Source organism: Acipenser ruthenus, chromosome 14, assembly GCF_902713425.1.
Source record: "Acipenser ruthenus chromosome 14, fAciRut3.2 maternal haplotype, whole genome shotgun sequence".
Classification (NCBI taxonomy): Eukaryota; Metazoa; Chordata; class Actinopteri; order Acipenseriformes; family Acipenseridae; genus Acipenser; species Acipenser ruthenus.
This window is the reverse complement of record NC_081202.1, coordinates 3,052,633-3,073,721: the sequence shown is the minus strand read 5'-3', so window position 1 is coordinate 3,073,721 and position 21,089 is coordinate 3,052,633. Positions and strand designations below refer to the sequence as shown.

At 41.2% G+C, this 21,089-nt stretch overlaps 1 protein-coding gene and 1 long non-coding RNA gene across 2 annotated transcripts; one reads left to right on the top strand and one right to left on the bottom strand.

Annotated features, from left to right (window-relative positions):
• Positions 1–3,078: 3,078 nt before the first annotated feature.
• On the bottom strand, positions 3,079–5,977 carry LOC117419676 (protein LLP homolog). The gene is made up of 3 exons (XM_034032668.3): positions 5,870–5,977; positions 4,438–4,662; positions 3,079–4,051 (listed from the first exon to the last, which is right to left on the bottom strand). The coding sequence occupies exons 2-3, from the start codon at positions 4,649–4,651 to the stop codon at positions 3,888–3,890; spliced, it is 378 nt and encodes a 125-aa protein (XP_033888559.1). The 5' UTR covers positions 4,652–4,662; positions 5,870–5,977; the 3' UTR covers positions 3,079–3,887.
• Positions 5,978–16,674: 10,697 nt separating this feature from the next.
• LOC117419454 (uncharacterized) lies at positions 16,675–20,114 on the top strand. The gene is made up of 3 exons (XR_004547268.2): positions 16,675–16,768; positions 18,199–18,292; positions 20,077–20,114. It is a non-coding gene; the product is annotated as an uncharacterized LOC117419454 (long non-coding RNA).
• The last annotated feature ends 975 nt before the right edge of the window (positions 20,115–21,089 follow it).

Genomic DNA, 21,089 nt, shown 5'->3' with positions numbered 1-21,089 from the left:
AGGCTGTCCCTATTGGTACAGCGAAACATGAACACTGTTAACTACTGCTGTATTTGAATTGCGCCACGGTAATACTGTAGTTACCAATCATTTACAGTATTACCGGAGACCAATAATAGAAACAGGTGGAAAAAACGTATCACACATTTTTTGAGGGGGAAATTGTGAGCACATTTGGGTTCTGTATGAATTCTGTAATATATAAAGTTTGCATCTCCCTGTTGCAAGCCAGTGGTGTTTAGGGGGGACTATGAGAGTGTTGACCGCGGTCAGGTGCTTCAGTATCCAGTGATGCACAAGTTACTGAAGTTCAAGGGGTAACACATGCTTTTAAAGAGCCAGGCCATTCTAGAAACAGACAATGTCTCACCCCTTTGTAAAGAGAGAGGTAAACTGCAATCACACCCATCAGTAACCCCCCGAGCTTGCTTAGCCTGTAGAGTCACATTCTTTAAAGAGGTTCAGTGCCAGTAAACAGTATAACAAAGGACTGTGTGGAAGAACTTTACAAAGTCCTCTGAGGAAACACTCATACAATGCACAAGAAACCAACATTCCAACATCAAGCGTTTTATTTTATGTCCTTGTCTATACAAACCAGCAATGTAATCACTTGTTTAAATAGTTTTCTATTTTCATGCCTCATTGCCATCTGCACCATTACACCAGTCTGATACATGCATGTCTCATCTCAAGCACCAAGAGACATGCATGTATCTAAGTTTGATTGATTGATTGATTCCAATAGAAAATTGGGGCTGCAACAGGACATCACACACAACGAAACATCGCTGGTATATGCACCATGTTTCTGTACAATTGATAGATAGAATTATTTCCCAGACAGCATACAGACGTGCTCAAATTTGTTGGTACCCCTCCACAAAAAACGAAGAATGCACAATTTTCTCTGAAATAACTTGAAACTGACAAAAGTAATTGGCATCCACCATTGTTTATTCCATATTTAATTGCTTTTGATTTTTTATTCAACATAATATTGTAAATAATAAAACAAATGAAAATGGCATGGACAAAAATGATGGGACCGCTAACCTAATGTTTTGTTGCACAACCTTTAGAGGCAATCACTGCAATCAAACGTTTTCTGTAGCTCTCAATGAGACTTCTGCACCTGTTAACAGGTAGTTTGGCCCACTCTTCCTGAGCAAACTGCTCCAGCTGTCTCAGGTTTGATGGGTGCCTTCTCCAGACTGCAAGTTTCAGCTCTTTCCATAGATGTTCGATAGGATTCAGATCAGGACTCATAGAAGGCCACTTCAGAATAGTCCAATGTTTTGTTCTTATCCATTCTTGGGTGCTTTTAGCTGTGTGTTTTGGGTCATTATCCTGTTGGAGGACCCATGACCTGCGACTGAGACAGAGCTTTCTGACACTGGGCAGTATGTTTCGCTCCAGAATGCCTTGATAGTCTTGAGATTTCATTGTGCCCTGCACAGATTCAAGGCACCCTGTACCAGGCGCAGCAAAGCAGCCCCAAACATAACCGAGCCTCCTCCATGTTTCACTGTAGGTATGGTGTTCTTTTCTTTGAAAGCTTCATTTTTTTCGTCTGTGAACATAGAGCTGATGTGACTTGCCAAAAAGCTCCAGTTTTGACTCATCTGTCCAAAGGACATTCTCCCAGAAGGATTGTGGCTTGTCAATATGCATTTTAGCAAATTCCAGTCTGACTTTTTTTATGTTTTTCTTTCAAAAGTGGAGCCCTCCTGGGTCTTCTTCCATGGAGCCCACTTTCGCTCAAAAAGCGACGGATGGTGCGATCAGAAACTGACGTACCTTCACCTTGGAGTTCAGCTTGTATCTCTTTGGCAGTTATCCTTGGTTCTTTTTCTACCATTCGCACTATCCTTCTGTTCAATCTGGGGTCGATTTTCCTCTTGCGGCCGCGCCCAGGGAGGTTGGCTACAGTTCCATGGACCTTAAACTTCTTAATAATATTTGCAACTGTTGTCACAGGAACATCAAGCTGCTTGGAGATGGTCTTGTAGCCTTTACCTTTACCATGCTTGTCTATTGTTTTCTTTCTGATCTCCTCAGACAACTCTGTCCTTTGCTTTCTCTGGTCCATGTTCAGTGTGGTGCACACAATGATACCAAACAGCACAGTGACTACTTTTCTCCATTTAAATAGGCTGAATGACTGATTAAAAGATTGGAGACATGTGTGATACTAATTAAAGAAACTAATTAGTTTGAAATATCACTATAATCCAATTATTTATTATCTTTTCTAAGGGGTACCAACAAATGTGTCCAGGCCATTTTAGAATATCTTTGTAGAATAAGCAATAATTCATCTCTTTTCACAGCTTCTTTGCTTTATTCTATGACATACCAAAGGTATGCAAGTATACATGATAAAATAGCTTTTAATGTCATCACTTTTCAGGAGGAATGAAGCATTATTTCAATGAGCTGTAAGGGTACCAACAAATTTGAGCACGTCTGTAACATACTGTATTCACAGCCTTTATGTTCAGCCTGTATTTGTTTTCTACAGTCAGAGATTTAAAAACCTGTTCTTGTGCAAGCTGGACATTGAGTTCGGTCAGGCTGCAATACCAGCCAGGGCTGCCAGAGTCTCAATTGCAATGGATTAGCGCTGCTGATGGCAACGAACAAGCCTGACTTCAAACCCTTTCCAATCAGTTCCAACGGCCAACGGAAACACAGCTTCACTGACTGGGACAAAAAGACCCAGCAACCTGTACTGTACATCGCTCCCTGGCCTTGTGCTGGGTCTACTGCTGAAGTCTCTACGATGGAGGCCACTGCCATCTAGTGGGAGCTGAGAGAAATGATCTGGCACTTTGTGGAAATAGTGATAAATACATTGCTGTGCACAAGATGGGGCTGATCATTACTAATTGTTTACATTATATATATATATATATATATATATATATATATATATATATATATATATATATATATATATCATGCTTTTATAGTGGCAGAATTCCACATCAGATCATTGTTTCTATATCAGTTTTCAGAATTTGCAATTCCAAAATAGTGCATGGTGAAGTACCAAAAAAATTCTTACAAGAATCATACATTGAGCAATACATTTATTTCAAAATGTACTGCAGTTTACAAGTCACTACACCACATGGGGATTTTAACAAACGTCTATGGAGAGTTACAAGGTGTATCAGACCCTTCGTTTAGCATAAAGACTGGATTTTAACCTTGTCTACACCATTCATTCTCCACGACCAAGCAAGCAATTTCAAATCATTTGTCAAATTAATAATTAACATTCCGGATAACGTAAAACAGAAAAAAAAGTCTAGATCCTGATTAAAAATCGCTTTGGGCATAAAGCTTTCTATTAACAAGGCAGGAGATCTAACCAATGCAAGGATGGAAATAAGACTCCTATTGCATAGCAGTTGCACCCATTCCAGGTTTTACTACGAGCTTGATTTGCCACAGTGTATAGCTTATACAAGTTCATACTTATTATTATAGTTATTATACTCAATTGTAAAGTCATGAATGGATCAAACTGCTATGCAATGGGAGTCTTATTGCCATCGCTGTAATGCATCCCATTGAAAACAGGTTTAACTTTATTTACAAAAACTTGTCAGTCATTTAACTAAAAATATACCATACTTCCTTTATAAAAAAAGAAACTGTAATATCAGTCCCATAATCCTAGAAATGTAACCTTTCTGTAAACAACATCCACAATTATCTTTACAGAAATCAAATATTCAATTGAGCTGTTTAAAGAAAAGTGAATTATTTTTCTATGCTCCTTCCATTTTAAAAAGACTCGATCATCATCACCAACGCTCCGAGCATATATAACACAATATACAGCTCACAGATTTCTTCACATTCAATATATCAATCTACCAAGCCAATTTCTTTTGGTTCTTTGCTTTGCCATGGTTCCCGCGTTTCTGTTTCAGCCTCTTTCTCTGTCTCGGGTTCATCCACATGGGGTACTGCCCGTGCTCGTCCAGCTGAGTTTTTTTGCTTCGCTTGCTGTCTGTGTCCATCTGAGAAGCGCCCCCTGAAGGTAGATATGGAAAGTGAAATTAGAAAACATTGCACGCCATGTGTTTATGTTGCACTTGCCTACACCTTCAACCACAGGGATGGAAATAAGACTTCCACTGCATAGCAGTGTCATCCATTCCTGATTTTACTATGTTTAATGAAACACACCTGAGCTTGTTAGCTAGGCACTGGGGCTAATCTAGCTCGTAGTAAAACCAGGAACAGATCAAACTGCTATACAATAGGAGTCTTTATTTCCATCCCTGTCGCTGAATGTACTACTGTTACTCTTACTAAAGAACAAACATGCAGTTTGTATGCCGTGCCAAGCTGATCAGGTTAGACACGGCACAAGTATTGTCAAGTTTAACTGCGTACAAGATAAACAAATGAACCGACCGTCTTCTCCTTCCATTGCTGCATCTGTCGCTTTCTCCTTCAGCTTCGCAGCTGGCACTACAGTTGCGATTTCCTTCACATCTTCCATGGAAATGTCCCCCTTGCCATCTAAAGCCAGGGCAGTTTTGAGACGAGCCAGCTCCTTGGGGGCATTCTTCTTCCTCTTCTCAGCTCGCATCTTCCTCTTCCACTTGCTCCGTAAGCTCTTTGCCATTTTGCACAAGTCTGAAGACAACACACAATCGAGTCAGTCCAGAGGTGGGAATCAGACTCCTATTGCATAGCAGTTTCCACCACCCATTCCGGGTGTGTAGGCAACACGCTCAGGTGTGTCTGATCATAGTAAAACCTGGAATGGATGAAACTGCTATGCAATGGGACTCTCATTTCCATCCCTGCTCTCACATTTCCCTGATGGATCTACACCACTTTAAATTCCTACTGTATCTCACCAACTTGCAGCTCTTAAAGACTGTAAAACACTTCTGTAGCAATATCCCAGAATACAAAACCAGAAGCTGGGACTACAGTTTAGCCTGAAACCAATACTTAACACATTGAAAAGCAAAACCTGGAATGGGTAAAACTGCTGTGCAATAGGAGTCTTATTTACTGCCCTGGTGTAAGACCACCAGTATCCTGTTTGCCACCCTCCAATCTCCCTGTAGTTATGTGGATGACCTGCCTTAGATCTGTGTCGTTTAAAACAAACCCACCTCCACCCTCGTCTTCTCAATGGACCTTTCACTGTCTAGAAGACAAGCCAAGCCAAAAAGAACATTCCTATTAAACTACTTTTTAATTTTGTTTGGAACAAATATTGATTTTCTTTAGGGTTAGTTTCAGCTGCAGGCACACACGCTTAGCCCGTTTGTGATCCAGATCTGCATGTCGCAGCTCTACAGTCTACAGAAATATTATTTACGCGGTTTAAACATAAGTCTTCTGCAAGGGTGACAACTTGAATTGAGACCAAATAAACACCAAGATATAAAACCCGTGGTAAGACACTGGATAATCTCACAGCTGTTACAGTATTAATATGGCTTACAGTTATACTCAAGTATAATGATGCCTCAACACATATAAATTAAATGGCATGTTTCGTGGCCCGCTAGAAGTACACAGCAATAGCAAGTTTTGTTTCAAGAACGTACAGCGTTGAGTAAAACAAAACATAAGCTATTCGTTACTGTCTTTCCAACACCGAAAGACAAAACGCACCCGTAAGATTATATGCATTACATTATTTTTATTATGAAAAAAGCACATCTTCAACAGCACAGTAAGGCATATCCCCGTACCTCCGTTTCCTTACGGAATCCAGCATATATACTACATTGCAACTGAATCCGCAGTATGTTCTCAACTACATGATACTTTAAGCAATTCAGTTAATTCAAATGTTGATGATAATAAATACTATACATACTTGATCACACCACACAGCTCCACACAGACTTCCTGGGCTACACGTGTAGTTTTACGGCAGCCGTAAAGCATTCTGGGTGCAGTAGGCAGGACTATTGAATCAGCAACTGTTCTTTCTAAACAGCTGAAACATGGTTTCCAGATTTTCATGAACTGAAAGCATGATTCAATTCATCAAAATGAAATATATATATATATATATATATATATATATATATATATATATATATATATATATATATAAAAGAAAAAGAAAAGAAAAGGATTTAAGCCTTTAAGTGTGTGATGAGTGGTGTAAAGTGCTTCTCTGTCCACAAGACGGCGCTGTCTACCGACTTTTTAATACCTCCTCCTGTATTATGTATTTATTTCTTTATTTTTAACAGGCCTTTAATTAAATTATTGTTTAAATTATGCTTGACTTTTTCTAGATAATGCATGTTTCCTGTTCCATATGTTTAAGACAGTATCCATTCCATTTGCATATTTATGATAAGTGTAAATTTGGAACAAACCTACATGTATATAAAAACCTATTTCTTACTTCATAGATATTTTTATTTTTGTTTTTGCAGTTTGTAAGAAGCGTCTAATTAACCTGGCATGTACAGTAGTTACTTTCATTTAAAAATTAAATTAAAAAGTAAACCAATACATATGCCACATTACAGTTTTTTTCAGTTGATAAAATCAAGTTTATGAAACCATTGGCGCAATTTTCAAAACTCTTAACACAAAGCTCCAAACTGAGTTAAAGAAATCTAATTGTTTCGGAACCCCAAACACTTTTGCATTTGATTACATACAAATTACAAAATTTAACATGACTTTCACAATTATCTACATTACTTGTTCAGTCAGAAATACATATTTCAAATGTTTATATCTGTTTTTCGAAATGCTTCACTCTAATTGCTATTACCAAGAATGACGTCTCATTATTGATAATCGCATTCACATCATGAAAATGCAAATAGAATTAATTGACAATCATCCCAACACCACATAAAAGGCTGTGTAGACTGCATGCAGGTTGTGACAACATGGAGCAGGCTGCAGAACAAGGCGAGGGCGAGGGCGAGGGCGCGGGCAGGGGCAGGGGCGAGGGCGAGGGCGCGGGCAGGGGCAGGGGCAGGGGCAGGGGCAGGGACAACGTCAAGGAAGATTCCAGAATTTGTTTCCAGAATTGAGATAAAGGCATGCAGTGGTGGCTGCTTTCGATTACTCCCTGGTCAGCTGGAGATGGCTGTAGTTGAGATGGTCCGTGCAAAAAATGATATTCGCCTCACCGAAATCCAGCGACGCATTGTTGAAGACAACAATGTTTTCGAAGGCGTGAACACCATCAGTCTACCTACAACTGTTTGTATTCTACAAAGGCACCAAGTAACTATAAAACAAATTTACCTGGTGCCTTTTGAAAGAAATAATCCCAGGGTGAAGCAACAGCGAGCAGCGTGCGTTCAGGTAAGATCACGATATTCATGCTTCAGTATACTGCAACAGAAGTGCATACACAGGGACAGTAATGTTCTTATGATACTGTTAGCATGTGAGTTTGGTACAGATACTGTAATACTGTGGTAGTACTGTGAGTTGATATGGATAAGTAAACCCAACTGTGCATCTCTATTTTCAGAAGGTAATGGAGCTGGATGCCAACGTCAATCGGCTGTACTCTTCACTTCCACATCAATGCCAGAGTTCAGGAGCTGCTGTACTCTTCACTTCCACATCAATGACACTTAAGTTTCCTTTTGTTTTGCTGGCAATACAATGCAGTGCTCTAGATGGAGCTGCTACTAACAAATATGATGTCACTTTGGCTGATCTAGCCTCCTTTATAAACTTTTCCCACAGGAAAATCACAGCACAGTGTAATAAAGCACAATGAAAGCATGATAAAGCACAGGTAAGCAGTGCAAAGAACAGCGAGGTATAGTAATAAACATGGCAAACCAGGGTAAACTATGATACAATACTTGCATTGTGTAAGCATGGGAAAAGCATGGTAAAACTGCAAAAATACCGCAGTAAAGTTTTATAAGGGCTGTATGCAAAACCTAAAACCTGATTTGTCTCTGGTCCAGGTTCTCAAATGGCATCTTTTCAGCCAGATGCAGACCACCTCGATGAAGTTGATATTTATAACAGGGCTCCTGACCATGGCTATGAAGACTTTTCTACTGAGGAAGGGCCCTGTGCTGAGCAACCGACCCCTGATCCAATGAGAAGCACTCATGCACAAGCTTCCTGGCTGGCCGGTGACCCCCCACAAGGTTTACAGGGGATTCTGCATCTTGTGAAAGTAACCAACTCAGACAGGGGGCACAGATTAGTGGAAACACGAATACAGGTAGTGGGCTTGCCCACAGAGGGACTGCATGGTTCACTAATGCAGATAATGCTCAGGATGCTGGTGAGAAGGCTTCCTCAGCAGTAAAGGCTGATGAGAACGCACACTTGACTGCCCCTCACGTTTACCCGAATTGAAAATTCTCTTATGATCCTTCCGAACCAAGCAAATCCACAAGATCAATGACAGTAGTTCAAGTAATTGGTTTTTTGTCCCGCTTGAATATAATGGGCATTTTTGGGAGTGGCTGTTAACTGTTAATAATCATCTTACTAAGCCACAGCAGCTAAGTGCACACGAGTCCACACTGGGGCAGCAGTGTGGAGTAGTGGTTAGGGCTCTGGACTCTTGACCGGAGGGTTGTGGGTTCAATCCCTGGTAGGGGACACTGCTGCTGTACCCTTGAGCAAGGTACTTTACCTAGATTGCTCCAGTAAAAACCCAACTGTATAAATGGGTAATTGTATGTAAAAATAATGTGATATCTTGTAACAATTGTAAGTCGCCCTGGATAAGGGCGTCTGCTAAGAAATAAATAATAATAATAATAATAACGATTGTACAGAAAACAGTCAATAACAAACCTGTACAGACACTTTAAAGGACAACATGTTGAGTTACCATCTCCAGAACCCAACACGAGTATAAACTTTTTTTTTTGTACACTGTTAAATAATATTAAAGAAAGATTAAGAAACATAGACTTATTTAGCAGACGCTGACCTTGTGGGTGCTCACAGACTGGCTAGCCTACCAACTGATGTACACTACAAGACGTAAGTAAAAGAGCTGGACGCTGCAAATGACAGTGCAGACAGATCTGGTTTACTTTCTTTTGCAAATGACAGTGCAGACAGATCTGGTTTACTTTCTTTTGCAATAGTTCTGGGAAGTTCCGACTGAGTTACCTGGATAAGTGCTTTGAACTCTTTGGGCTGCTTTGAAAAGCCCAGATCCTTATCAGAGTGGATGAGTCTAGTTCCCATAAGAGGAAAGGACCTAGGGGAGGGACAAGGGTGTGGTTTTAACTGAGGGACTGCTGTGATACGAGTGATTTAGGTTCCTAAATAAATAAATGATGTTCCTTCACTTTGTATTCTAACCTCCAGCTGATAGGACAGTCCAGAACTTCATGGAGCAAATCATTCATGACATGCTGGTAATTCAGTCTGCCAGCAGGGAGCAGAACATTCTCAAGCTGTGTCATTCAGAAGAGCTTCTACAGAAGTAAGTTGCTGAGTAACAGGACTTGACAAACCCAGAGAAGTCTTAAAGTCACTTAGCGCACTGTTTCAACGAGTTTAATTGGTGCAGAGTTATATAAAGAACATGGCCTTATTAAAAATAATAGGGAACAAAAAGGTCAAAAGCCTGGAGCTTTGGTGGCATTATTAAAATCTTAACCCTTTGATTGACAAATCAAATCCCCAAAAGAAGAAGCTTTTGTTTTATGTAGGTATGACTGTAGTTGCTCTTGATATTTAAATATATATAATCTGGACACCTTCATAGGAGCTATAAGTTTATTATTATTATTAATAACATTGTAATTATGTGTAAGTACACCTGTATTTACAAAGTAACTACTATGTACAGGTAGTGGACAAAAAAATGGAAACACCAATGTAAAGTCACTTAATAGGGCATTGGACCACTATGGTATCCCACTCTGTGGAGTTCTCGGCGGACCGTTTTTGATGAAACTGGCTGCTCGCGCCCGAGGTTGAAATTTGCAGTCAATTGATCTGCAGTTGCTCACCTGTTTTGCCTTGTACTTTGAATTAATGCACGGATATCACGATCCTGGAGTATGTGCTTCCGCCCGCTGTTGCCCTTTGCTGGTGATGTCTTTCCCTCGGAGTTCCATGCCGACATCACCTTAGACACCGTTGCTCGTGAAACATCAGCAAGTTGAGCTGTCTTGGTCACTGAAGCTCCTGCCAAACGCGCCCCAACAATCACCCCTCTTTCAAAGTCACTGAGGTCTCCTCTTGCAGCCATGCTAGCCATAATTATAGGCAACCAGGCCTGTCCAGCATTTTTATACATGACCCTAAGCATGCTGGGATGTTATTTGCTTAATTAACACATGAGCCACACCTGTGTGGAAGCCCTTGTTTTCAATATACTTGGTGTCCATCATTTATCCAATTTTCCATTTTTTTGTCCACTACCTGTAAATACACAGTAGTTAGACACTTAATGTAAAGTGTTACTACTACGACTACTACTACTACTACTACTAAAAGTGTGTGAGTGTGTCAAAGAGATGCTTTTGACATTGTTAATCAAAACCGTTAGGTGTTGTTATTTCATTATTTGTATTTATTTAATTGAACTCCTATGACTGAATTTCTTTTTTTGTTTTGTGTTTTGTCTTGTTCAGACTTTGGAAAGCCATGAAATGATATAACTTCAGATGTATCAGAAGTTAAACACTGAGATCCAGTTAATGTTAATGATACGTGGTTCTTATAAAAGGCATTTGGCTCGCACTGTAAGTTTATTTATGAAAAAAATAAAAAATTGAAATAATACTGGCTTCACATGTATAGTACTTTTGTGATGATGGATTAAACAACACATTGGTTTAGGAGTGAAATAACAGGAATTGAAAAAAGACTCCCATTGCATAGCAGTTTGATCCATTCCTGGTTTTACTATGAGTGTAATAAGACACACCTGAGCTTGTTACCTATACACTGTTGCTAATCAAACTTGCATTAAAACCTGGAATAGGATTCTTATGTCCATCCCTGTTATCTGCTTAGATTCACCTTATATCACATCCAGGTGACTCTGGTATTCCTTACTCTTAGAGCACATTTTGCATTTCTTTACCATTAGGGGCATTGATCTCATTGAACAGGACTTCCTGGCAAAAGTCTAAAGTAGCGCTTTATTTTAACGGCACTTATTTTAACAACCCCCCCCCCCCCCCCCCCCTTCATTTCAAGGCGTTTGTAAAGACAGCATTCTTGTTTTAAGATGTGTGGTAGAGTACTGTGAGTGCTATTGGACTGTTGTTAATGTCAGTTTATCATTGAAACTTTCTGAAAGTGTAATGAAAAGTGTTCAGTCTATCCAAGCAAAGCGTGCTGTAGAATTTCCTTTCATTAAAAAGCCCTAGCTTTTACTATGCCAGTATTTCTTGAAGATACATGGATTGTTATCGGTATTAATCAATGCCTGGTCTAACTCTTTTGATTGCTTTTCACAGCAGGAAGATGACAGGTGCCCGTTCATTTAAACCAGCTGTTGGGGCGAGCGTATGTATTGAATACGTCAAGGTAAGAGAAGTGCACGCAGTGTCTAGTGATGTGCATGAAGCAGCACACTGAATATGAAGCAATAATGCAGCACAGACTGCAGCTTTAAAGTGATTTTAAGCATCCCTGTGAAGGAGGCCTCATGTTTCTGCAATATGAATTGTTTATATGTCTGGGACAATTTGTTACACCGACTTTAAACAATATAAGTATAATAAACGCCCTACAGTCACTCAAATTCACAAGGCTTCAATTGAAAGAGTAATGTAGTAATTTAAAGGAGGTACGGTAGCTTCAAGTGTCATTTGAATTGATTGTATACACTCCTCTTACTATTGTATTGTGTTTGAATTGATTGTATACACTTCTCTTACAATTGTGTTGTGTTTGAATTGATTGTATTCACTCCTCTTACTATTGTATTGGGTCGCCGATCTTTGCTGTGGATTCCACAGGGAGCATCGCAGTGGCTCTGTGGATTCCACAGGGAGCATCGCACTGGCTCTGTGGATTCCACAGGGAGCATCGCACTGGCTCTGTGGATTCCACAGGGAGCATCGCACTGGCTCTGTGGATTCCACAGGGAGCATCGCAGTGGCTCTGTGGATTCCACAGGGAGCATCGCACTGGCTCTGTGGATTCCACAGGGAGCATCGCACTGGCTCTGTGGATTCCACAGGGAGCATCGCAGTGGCTCTGTGGATTCCACAGGGAGCATCGCACTGGCTCTGTGGATTCCACAGGGAGCATCGCACTGGCTCTGTGGATTCCACAGGGAGCATTGCACTGGCTCTGTGGATTCCACAGGGAGCATCGCACTGGCTCTGTGGATTCCACAGGGAGCATCGCACTGGCTCTGTGGATTCCACAGGGAGCATCGCACTGGCTCTGTGGATTCCACAGGGAGCATCGCACTGGCTCTGTGGATTCCACAGGGAGCATCGCACTGGCTCTGTGGATTCCACAGGGAGCATCGCACTGGCTCTGTGGATTCCACAGGGAGCATCGCACTGGCTCTGTGGATTCCACAGGGAGCATCGCACTGGCTCTGTGGATTCCACAGGGAGCATCGCACTGGCTCTGTGGATTCCACAGGGAGCATCGCACTGGCTCTGTGGATTCCACAGGGAGCATCGCACTGGCTCTGTGGGTTAGGGAAGTTGCTGGATCAGAGGACACCCACTGACCTTCAGTTCTCCTGGGCTGTTGTGGGAAATTGCTGTAGTGAGGTGACATAATTGGACAAATGCCTTCTGGGGAATTAGGAAGCATTGCTTGTGCTTGGTCCATCATGTTCTCATCTCGATTCAATTTGCTCTAAAACGGAGCACTCCCTGGCTTAAATGTTTTTAGAAAGATTAGATAGAATACAAATAAATCAGAATTCAAATAACCTGAACAATTACAAAGAAAATTACATTAAAACAAACATTGACTAACGTGTTCTGTGCATTTCCAGAGTCACAAGGAGATTTCTGACAGTCAAGTGGGTAAGACGACCATTCCTGTAGACAGAAAGAAACGAATACAAATGAACAGCATCTCTTATCAAGCCTTGCTCTAAAGGAAGAGCTTCATTCAATTAAGGGTTGAGAATGATAGAGGAGATCGAGATTGCAATGCCAAGGGCTGCCCGGCTGTTAGAATCTTACCAGTGAAATCTGATTCTATCGTCCTTCCACAATAGAAGCTCTTGAGGGGTTAGCCCAGTCGTTTCTCATTCAGAGATCTTTGGACAACTATTTCATGTTGCTGTGATTTACTGTCATAAAAGTCTTAGGAAGCTGACAGTCATTCCATTCCACTGGGAGGAAAGAAACTGCAGCAACAAAACGGGTTCACCATATTAATGTGTGTGTAGTGCTTGCAACCACCTGGTTACTGCATCTAAAATGAAGGGTTAGTTATAATATGCACTTTGTATTATTAATAATTGGCTTTCATTTTGGGACTCCCATGTTGTTGTGTGTTTTAGCTGTGGTAGCGCTCTCCCATGTTATTGTGTGTTTGTGTGTTTTAGCTGTGGTAGCACTCTCCCGTGTTGTTGTGTGTTTTAGCTGTGGTAGCACTCTCCCATGTTGTATGTCTGTGTGTTTTAGCTGTGGTAGCACTCTCCCATGTTGTTGCGTGTTTTAGCTGTGGTAGCACTCTCCCATGTTATTGTGTGTTTGTGTGTTTTAGCTGTGGTAGCACTCTCCCATGTTGTTGTGTGTTTTAGCTGTGGTAGCACTCTCCCATGTTATTGTGTGTTTGTGTGTTTTAGCTGTGGTAGCACTCTCCCGTGTTGTTGTGTGTTTTAGCTGTGGTAGCACTCTCCCATGTTATTGTGTGTTTGTGTGTTTTAGCTGTGGTAGCACTCTCCCGTGTTGTTGTGTGTTTTAGCTGTGGTAGCACTCTCCCATGTTATTGTGTGTTTGTGTGTTTTAGCTGTGGTAGCACTCTCCCATGTTGTTGTGTGTTTTAGCTGTGGTAGCACTCTCCCATGTTATTGTGTGTTTGTGTGTTTTAGCTGTGGTAGCACTCTCCCGTGTTGTTGTGTGTTTTAGCTGTGGCAGCACTCTCCCATGTTGTATGTCTGTGTGTTTTAGCTGTGGTAGCACTCTCCCATGTTGTCGTGTGTTTTAGCTCTGGTAGCACTCTCCCATGTTGTGTGTTTTAGCTGTGGTAGCACTCTCCCATGTTGTCGTGTGTTTGTGTGTTTTAGCTGTGGTAGCACTCTCCCATGTTGTTGTGTGTTTTAGCTGTGGTAGCACTCTCCCATGTTGTTGTGTGTTTTAGCTGTGGTAGCACTCTCCCATGTTATTGTTTGTCTGTGTGTTTTAGCTGTGGTAGCACTCTCCCATGTTGTTGTGTGTTTTAGCTGTGGTAGCACTCTCCCATGTTATTGTGTGTCTGTGTGTTTTAGCTGTGGTAGCACTCTCCCATGTTGTTGTGTGTCATTGTGTTTTAGCTGTGGTAGCACTCTCCCATGTTATTGTGTGTCTGTGTGTTTTAGCTGTGGTAGCACTCTCCCATGTTATTGTGTGTCATTGTGTTTTAGCTGTGGTAGCACTCTCCCATGTTGTTGTGTGTCATTGTGTTTTAGCGGTGGTAGCGCTCTCCCAGGCTCTCTGCAGACTCATCCAAATCTACTTCAGAAGCTTTAATTCAGACTTCCAGGTAGGGGAGGCCCTGTCGAGTCCTCCACAAGCGGAAGCAAAACACAATCCAGACCCGCTCAGATTCACTGTCCACGCAGCCTACCGGCTTCCACTGCAGTGGACTGACAGGTGAGACTAGCAATCGAAACACCAGGATTTATTTTCTAATCTTTCGACTGTCCTGTTTGTGTAATGCTTGTGTTCCTGCTGTGCCACGCCACTTTTAGATTGTTCTGGTTAAAAGGTTTTTATTTATTTATTTATTTATTATTTTTTTTTACAAACAAACAGCACCAAATTGTTGATAGAATCTAAGAGAAAACACTCCAGTTCAGTGATAGCATATAGATTTGGACCAGAAATCAGGTATCTGTAGCTTCCGGGTAGGCTAGTTTTGTAAGTGCATGTGTTACAGTACATTGTAAGAAATATGATTTGTATGCTTTCTGTTCAAGGTTAGGGCTGGCTACGACATCCCAACTTCGCAGCAAGATCAACATTAGACCCTCAGTGGCATGATAGAGGCAGTGTCTATTTGACGAGTTTGACAATATTTGAACATTAGAACAGTAAAATGACAAAACTGTCTGCTGTTTTCTTTTTAATTTGTCTTCTGTGTATTTGTCTGTTTTCTTTAAATCTCAATTGAAAAGATATTTACACTTTAAAGGATAATTTTGACATGCTTTTGACATTAATTTTGAAAACTGTTTTCTTTTTTTTTCTAATCCACCCGTAGCTTTTAGTATTTTTCTGTTTCCTGTTCCTTGATGTATGCTAGAAAGGAATGATGTAAAACAAAAAAGACTGAGAAATTTTCCGTCACAACGTCATTTTTCCACAACGTAAAATGGAACAAGAAGTAAGTATAGCACTGGGGGAATTCACCAGCACTATTCACATGTTATCCTTTTTGACATATCCAATCCCATAAAAACCCATACAAAAATCATAACTAAAAATCAAGCAAGAGTTCTTCCCAGAAGCCCTTACAGATGTACTATCAGCCCGCACATCGTTCTTCTGAAGGCTCTCCTGACGCTGTCCTCTCTTCCCAGGATCCGATTCCCTGTGGACATCCGCAGCCTGCCCTGTGAAGCCATGTTGATGCTGAGGATGTTTGGCTCCAAGCAGGGCAAAACGTCAGAGCCCCTAGCATGGGCAGCCCTGCCTTTGTACACCAAGCAGTAGGTTGAAGGAAGACTGTAAAACTGAAATACTTTAAAATTGGAGAATGTCATTTGAGTCATCACTGTTGCTCAGCTGTCTTTACTGTTGTGAATGAAACAGACCTAGAAGAGGGGGAGATGCAGGTCTGTCTTTTTGTCCAGCATCTATACTTGTCGTCCTTCTTCTTCTTCTTGTGCACCTTCATATTCATCTTCTTTTTCACTGTCTCCTCCAGGACGCTGGTGCATGGCACCTTGCTGATCAGTATGGCTCAGTCTAGTGATCTGCCGCCACTTGTGTTTCCTGGAGCAGCTGATAGCCAGTGTGCCGCCCTGCAAGTACTGGAAGCTTTGTATTTAACTTATCCTTTGTGGGATTAGTTCTATTTGTTTATTTGTTATCACACCTTGTGGGGTTGTCTGACTGGTGTCCGAGGTTTTGGTACTCATCAATGTTTTACATTAACCCATTAAGTGCCATTGTCCTCATTTGAGGACAGGCTACTTTGTAATTTTTTAAAACAATTTTTAACTGGCATTAACCTGTCATTTTAATTTTCTTTAACTATACTACTATGATAACTTTCTCTAATTTTGCAAACTGCAAAAGTTAAATCTTAATGTAATGTATAAAATTACAGCTTGTGTTCTGATTTTTTTAAAGGAAAAATGTATTTGGTACTTAATGGGTTATAACAAAAAGCAGCAGGTGAAACAGCCAGCAGAATAAAGCAGGGCGCCATACCCAAAGCAAACTTTATCAATCTTTTTCAACAGCCTCTCGGAAAACGAGAAACACTTTCTGTGGAGCAGCAGATTTCTTTGTCACAGCGGCATTACGCACCTGCCCCTTGTGCTGGGCAGCGCGTCGGACTGGAGTCGCGACACCTTGCCGGACATATACAGGGTTCTGGAGAGCTGGACCTTCAAGAGCCCGCTGGAGGCACTGGCCCTTCTTACACCAAGGTACATTCTGTAAGAATCCTCACCTCCACTTGCTATATTAAACAGACTGGCATGCATCTTATAAAGAACAAGGAACCCAAATGCATGTTTTCCCAGTATTTAATTTCTTACCTGATTAATATCCTGTTATGTATATATCTGTTTGGTTCATTATGACATGCTTCCTAATTATTTGAATTTGCTTCTGAAATCCAAGGCTGATTGTGAGGAAGGGAGGAAGTGGGGAAGAATATTACTGTTGCACTGAAGCCCATTGGTGAAACACTCTGTATTGGAGCCTGTGCAACACTGATATGCGTCCCAGTCTCACTTCCCCATAATTAATCTTGGAGGCAATAGTTAGTAATGATCTATCCAGAATCGACAGCAGAGAATCAGACAGAGCGCACGATAAAAGCATCCATTTCTCTCATGTTTAGTTTACAATGGATCCTCTTGTACCATGTTTTCTGGGGCACATGAATTGAACACACTCACTGCTGATGTTGTGTACCGAGGAACAAAAACCAAGACACTAGATGGGGCTGTTACTGTATATCGCAAGCCTCTTTGGTACAGTGTACCCATTCTGTACCTGCAGGGTAGAAATGCGCATACCTCTCTCTGTTCAGCTTTGCTGGATTGGTTGAGCAATTGAGTTCCTTCTGCTCAAGAACAAGTGTGTCACCTGAGAACCCCTCACTCCTTATAAAAGTGTCCCATTGTAAAAGCATAGCAAAGTGTAATAAAGCACAGCGAAAGCATGGTAAAGCATAGATAAGCATCGCAAAGAATAGGGAGGCATGGTAAAGCATATTAAAAAACATGGCAAACCAGGGTAAACTGTGGTAAATACATAGTGTAGCCATGGGAAAAGCCTGGTAAAACTGCAAAAATACCGTGGGAAACTCCACTCATTGTGATCTCAAGGGTGTAGCTAGACTTGAAAGAAAAATTAGACAGACGGTTGCTTGGTTGGCTGGTGGTTCTGTATCCAATGCTAGACAAATTAGTGCTGTTTCACAAGGAGCAGCCTCTGAAGTGGGCTATTCTGGGGAAGAGATGGTGCTACAGGTTTCCAACCCCAGCTTCAGAGACGGGAATAAACCATTCAGCTCCCTCACCGCCCTGGCTCGCTCACACTTGGTTAAAAGCATATTTTAAACAGGCAGTTTTAAACACATTTCTCAGAGCGACTTGATCAGTTGAAGATTTTAAATAAGCAGCATGCTTACTGACACACAACATGAGCAATCTAAATAGTTCTTGCATATTTCAGATTGTTTTCACTTTATGAGCTTGAAGAAACCTGGAAGCTCTGCAGGTATTTGCTGTGAAATCTTATCAGTTGCGTTGTGTGCATAAAAGGAATAACCAAGATTGTAAATCTACATTACATTCCACACCGTTCCTTATCTCGTTGCCTATTTGTGAAAGTCCTGACTCCCCAGTTTTCCAGATCAGAAGGTTCGTGAAGCTGCTGTGTGGCAGATTGAGACATTCTGTGATGAGGAAATAGAAGAGTGTCTCCCGCAGCTGGTCCAGGTAAGCAGCCGCTCCTCTTGAACAATGAAGCACATCTCGGTCTATTGGAAATATGGTTAACCCTTCAAAGGGAGGGAGCATACATGATGGCAATAAGTGTAGCTAAACTTTATCACACTATACTTGTTCAACCCCAAACAAACAATACACAGCGCATTGGAACGGCAATAATCATTCAGAAGCCGTTACAGAACACATTGCTGAATGGCACCGTGACGGGGTACTCTCCGCCCCTGTGCAGATTATGTTTTGTGTTATTTTGTATTTGTTGTATTTAAATGGGCTGTTTTGTGTGTATTTAAAAACACGTTGTTTTATTGTTATTGTTGTTTGACAGCCTGGGTGGGGTTAAAATGCTCCATCCAGATAGAATCTTGAATGCGTGGCAACAGTGAGTGCTTATTGGTCAACTGGCTGTTGACCACGCATTTGAGAAACCCCGTGCCGAAAGGGGTTGAGGGGTAAATTAGGTAATTGAAAGCCAGTTGACCCCTCGGCCACAGTATAAAAGACCTACAGCTTTGGCTGAAGGGGGTGAGCGTGTTCAGAGGTGGAACGAGACGTGAGTCGTAAGACAAGAGAGTCAATAGTAGAAAGCGATTGCTACCCGAGTAGAAAGCGATTGCTACCCATGCTGGTTTATACCAGCACCATACTTGTTTTTGTTTTGTGCCTGTTTTGTTTGTCTGTTTGGCCGCTGTGCCGTTTTGTTTTGTATAAGGGTTTCTGTTTCTGTGAACACCTTTTTATTTGTTATTATTAAATGCGCATCAGCGCTTTCATTTCCCCAGTGCTGTCTGAGTGTCCGTTCTCTTCTGGGTCTGGCGTCACCACAAGCCAGCTTGTCACAGGCACATATAAGTATTTTATACAGTACAAATAATATGTGGCAGTGCCCACAGGAGCTTCTCTACCTTTGACATCTCTAATTCAAGGTGGCTTGTCTTGTGTGTTCAGTCAAACTTCACTTATCAAACATGCCCTGGCACACGGGAAAGCTTTCAGCTAGCAGACTTAACGATACAGGGGAGTTCAGAAATACCTAAAGAGCGGCTGGTGGAAAATCCTGACAAAAACATGGTTTGGAAATGACCATGAATGGCACTGAGCATTAGCAATACATCTGAGAATGTTTTTAAAATAATGGGAAACATTATAAGAAAAGTTTGAGAACGAGAAAAGGCCATTTGGCCCATCGAGGCTCATCCCTTGTTAGCACACCATTTTCCCTTACTAGGGGGAATTCATTTAACAACACAGAATCTAGTCTCTTTTTAAATGTTCCCAGTGTTTTAGATCCTTCTACTTCACCTGGTAGGCTATTCCATGCATTTATAACTCTGTGTAAAATGTGCTTCCTACCCTCTGTTCTGAAGTTACTTTTAATCAGTTTCCACTTATACCCTCTTGCTCTTCCCGCTGTGCTAAATGTATTATTTTATTAGCTGTTAATTAAGGACATTTGTCTTGGGTAATAATGTTAATAAGAATGTATATTTTTTAACAAAACGTATGTGTGTGATAAATTGTTTTATATAGTTGTTTTCTCCTAATGTGGTAATGTTTCGTGCTGTACAGCATGTTTATCCTGTGCATTTAATGAACTGACTTGATGATTCTTGTACAACACCTAAACACCCAAATATCAGTGAGGTGCTTTGGATAAATGGCTTTCTTATTGCTTGCATGCATCTGCCTTGAAATTTGCATAGGTTTTTTGAGGACATACCTGTATATACATTGCATGTCCTGTATGTGATATTTCCTTGTTTGTTTTACATTAGGCTTTAAAGTTTGAGTGGGATCTGGAAAGCCCCCTGGTGAAGCTCCTTCTTGAGAGGCTGTTGAAAGATTTCCTGGTTGCTCACCATCTATACTGGTAAGATTCTACCTGAGCCCTGCTCCTCTGGTTAACTGTGCACTTCTTTCAGTCTTTGTGCTTGTCTGCCCCTCGTCTGTCAAACAAGACTCACTGTCATGAGTAGGAGCTGCTCGCTTCTCCTTTCAGGAAGTTCTAGTGTGGCTGAGAATACATTCCCCATAACTCAATCTGTACCTCAAACCACCTGGAGCTATGAGCAGCTGAAATCTAGAGAGGGCATTGGATTAGACTCTGAATTCCTACCCAGAGCCCCTGCAGTTGTGAGATGTGGAAACAGCCTCATTGAGTATCATGGCCCATTGGAAAGCATCGGATTCACACATACTGTAGTTGCTTCAAAAACATTTTTAAAAAATCAATTTCTGTTAATAGGGCTGTGCTGCTACCCGTACTCGGGATTGCCTTTAAGATGTATTAAAGGCGTTAATAAATCCATTCGCTAATGTGTTGATTTCAGAACAAGAAAAGCTGTCCTTCCCTCTCCTTTACAACTATGGACCAATCAGTGGCAATTAATGCCCGCATTGAGTGTATTAAAAGCCGATTGGTGGTGAATTTTCCTCTCATCCGGGGTGCGGACGTTTTCATTGTCAGTTTATTTAAAGGCAGTCATGAGTACTAGTATGAGTGTGAGTATCAGCACACCCCTGGTTGTTAACATTGTTCCAGAATATCTCCAAACCCCCCTCGACTATTTCTTTAAATGCACAACAGCTATTTCACATCAAAATGAAAACCTCCCCTTCAAGGCATGCTTGCTCATTTATTTTTTCTGACTGAACCCTGAATATACTGTAGGTTGGTTCCCATTTAACCCCAACTATATCTTCAGTGCACAGAATATGACATTTATTTTAATCACAGTCACAGGCATATTTTATGTTGGTTCGTCCAACAAATAGATATAAATATTCC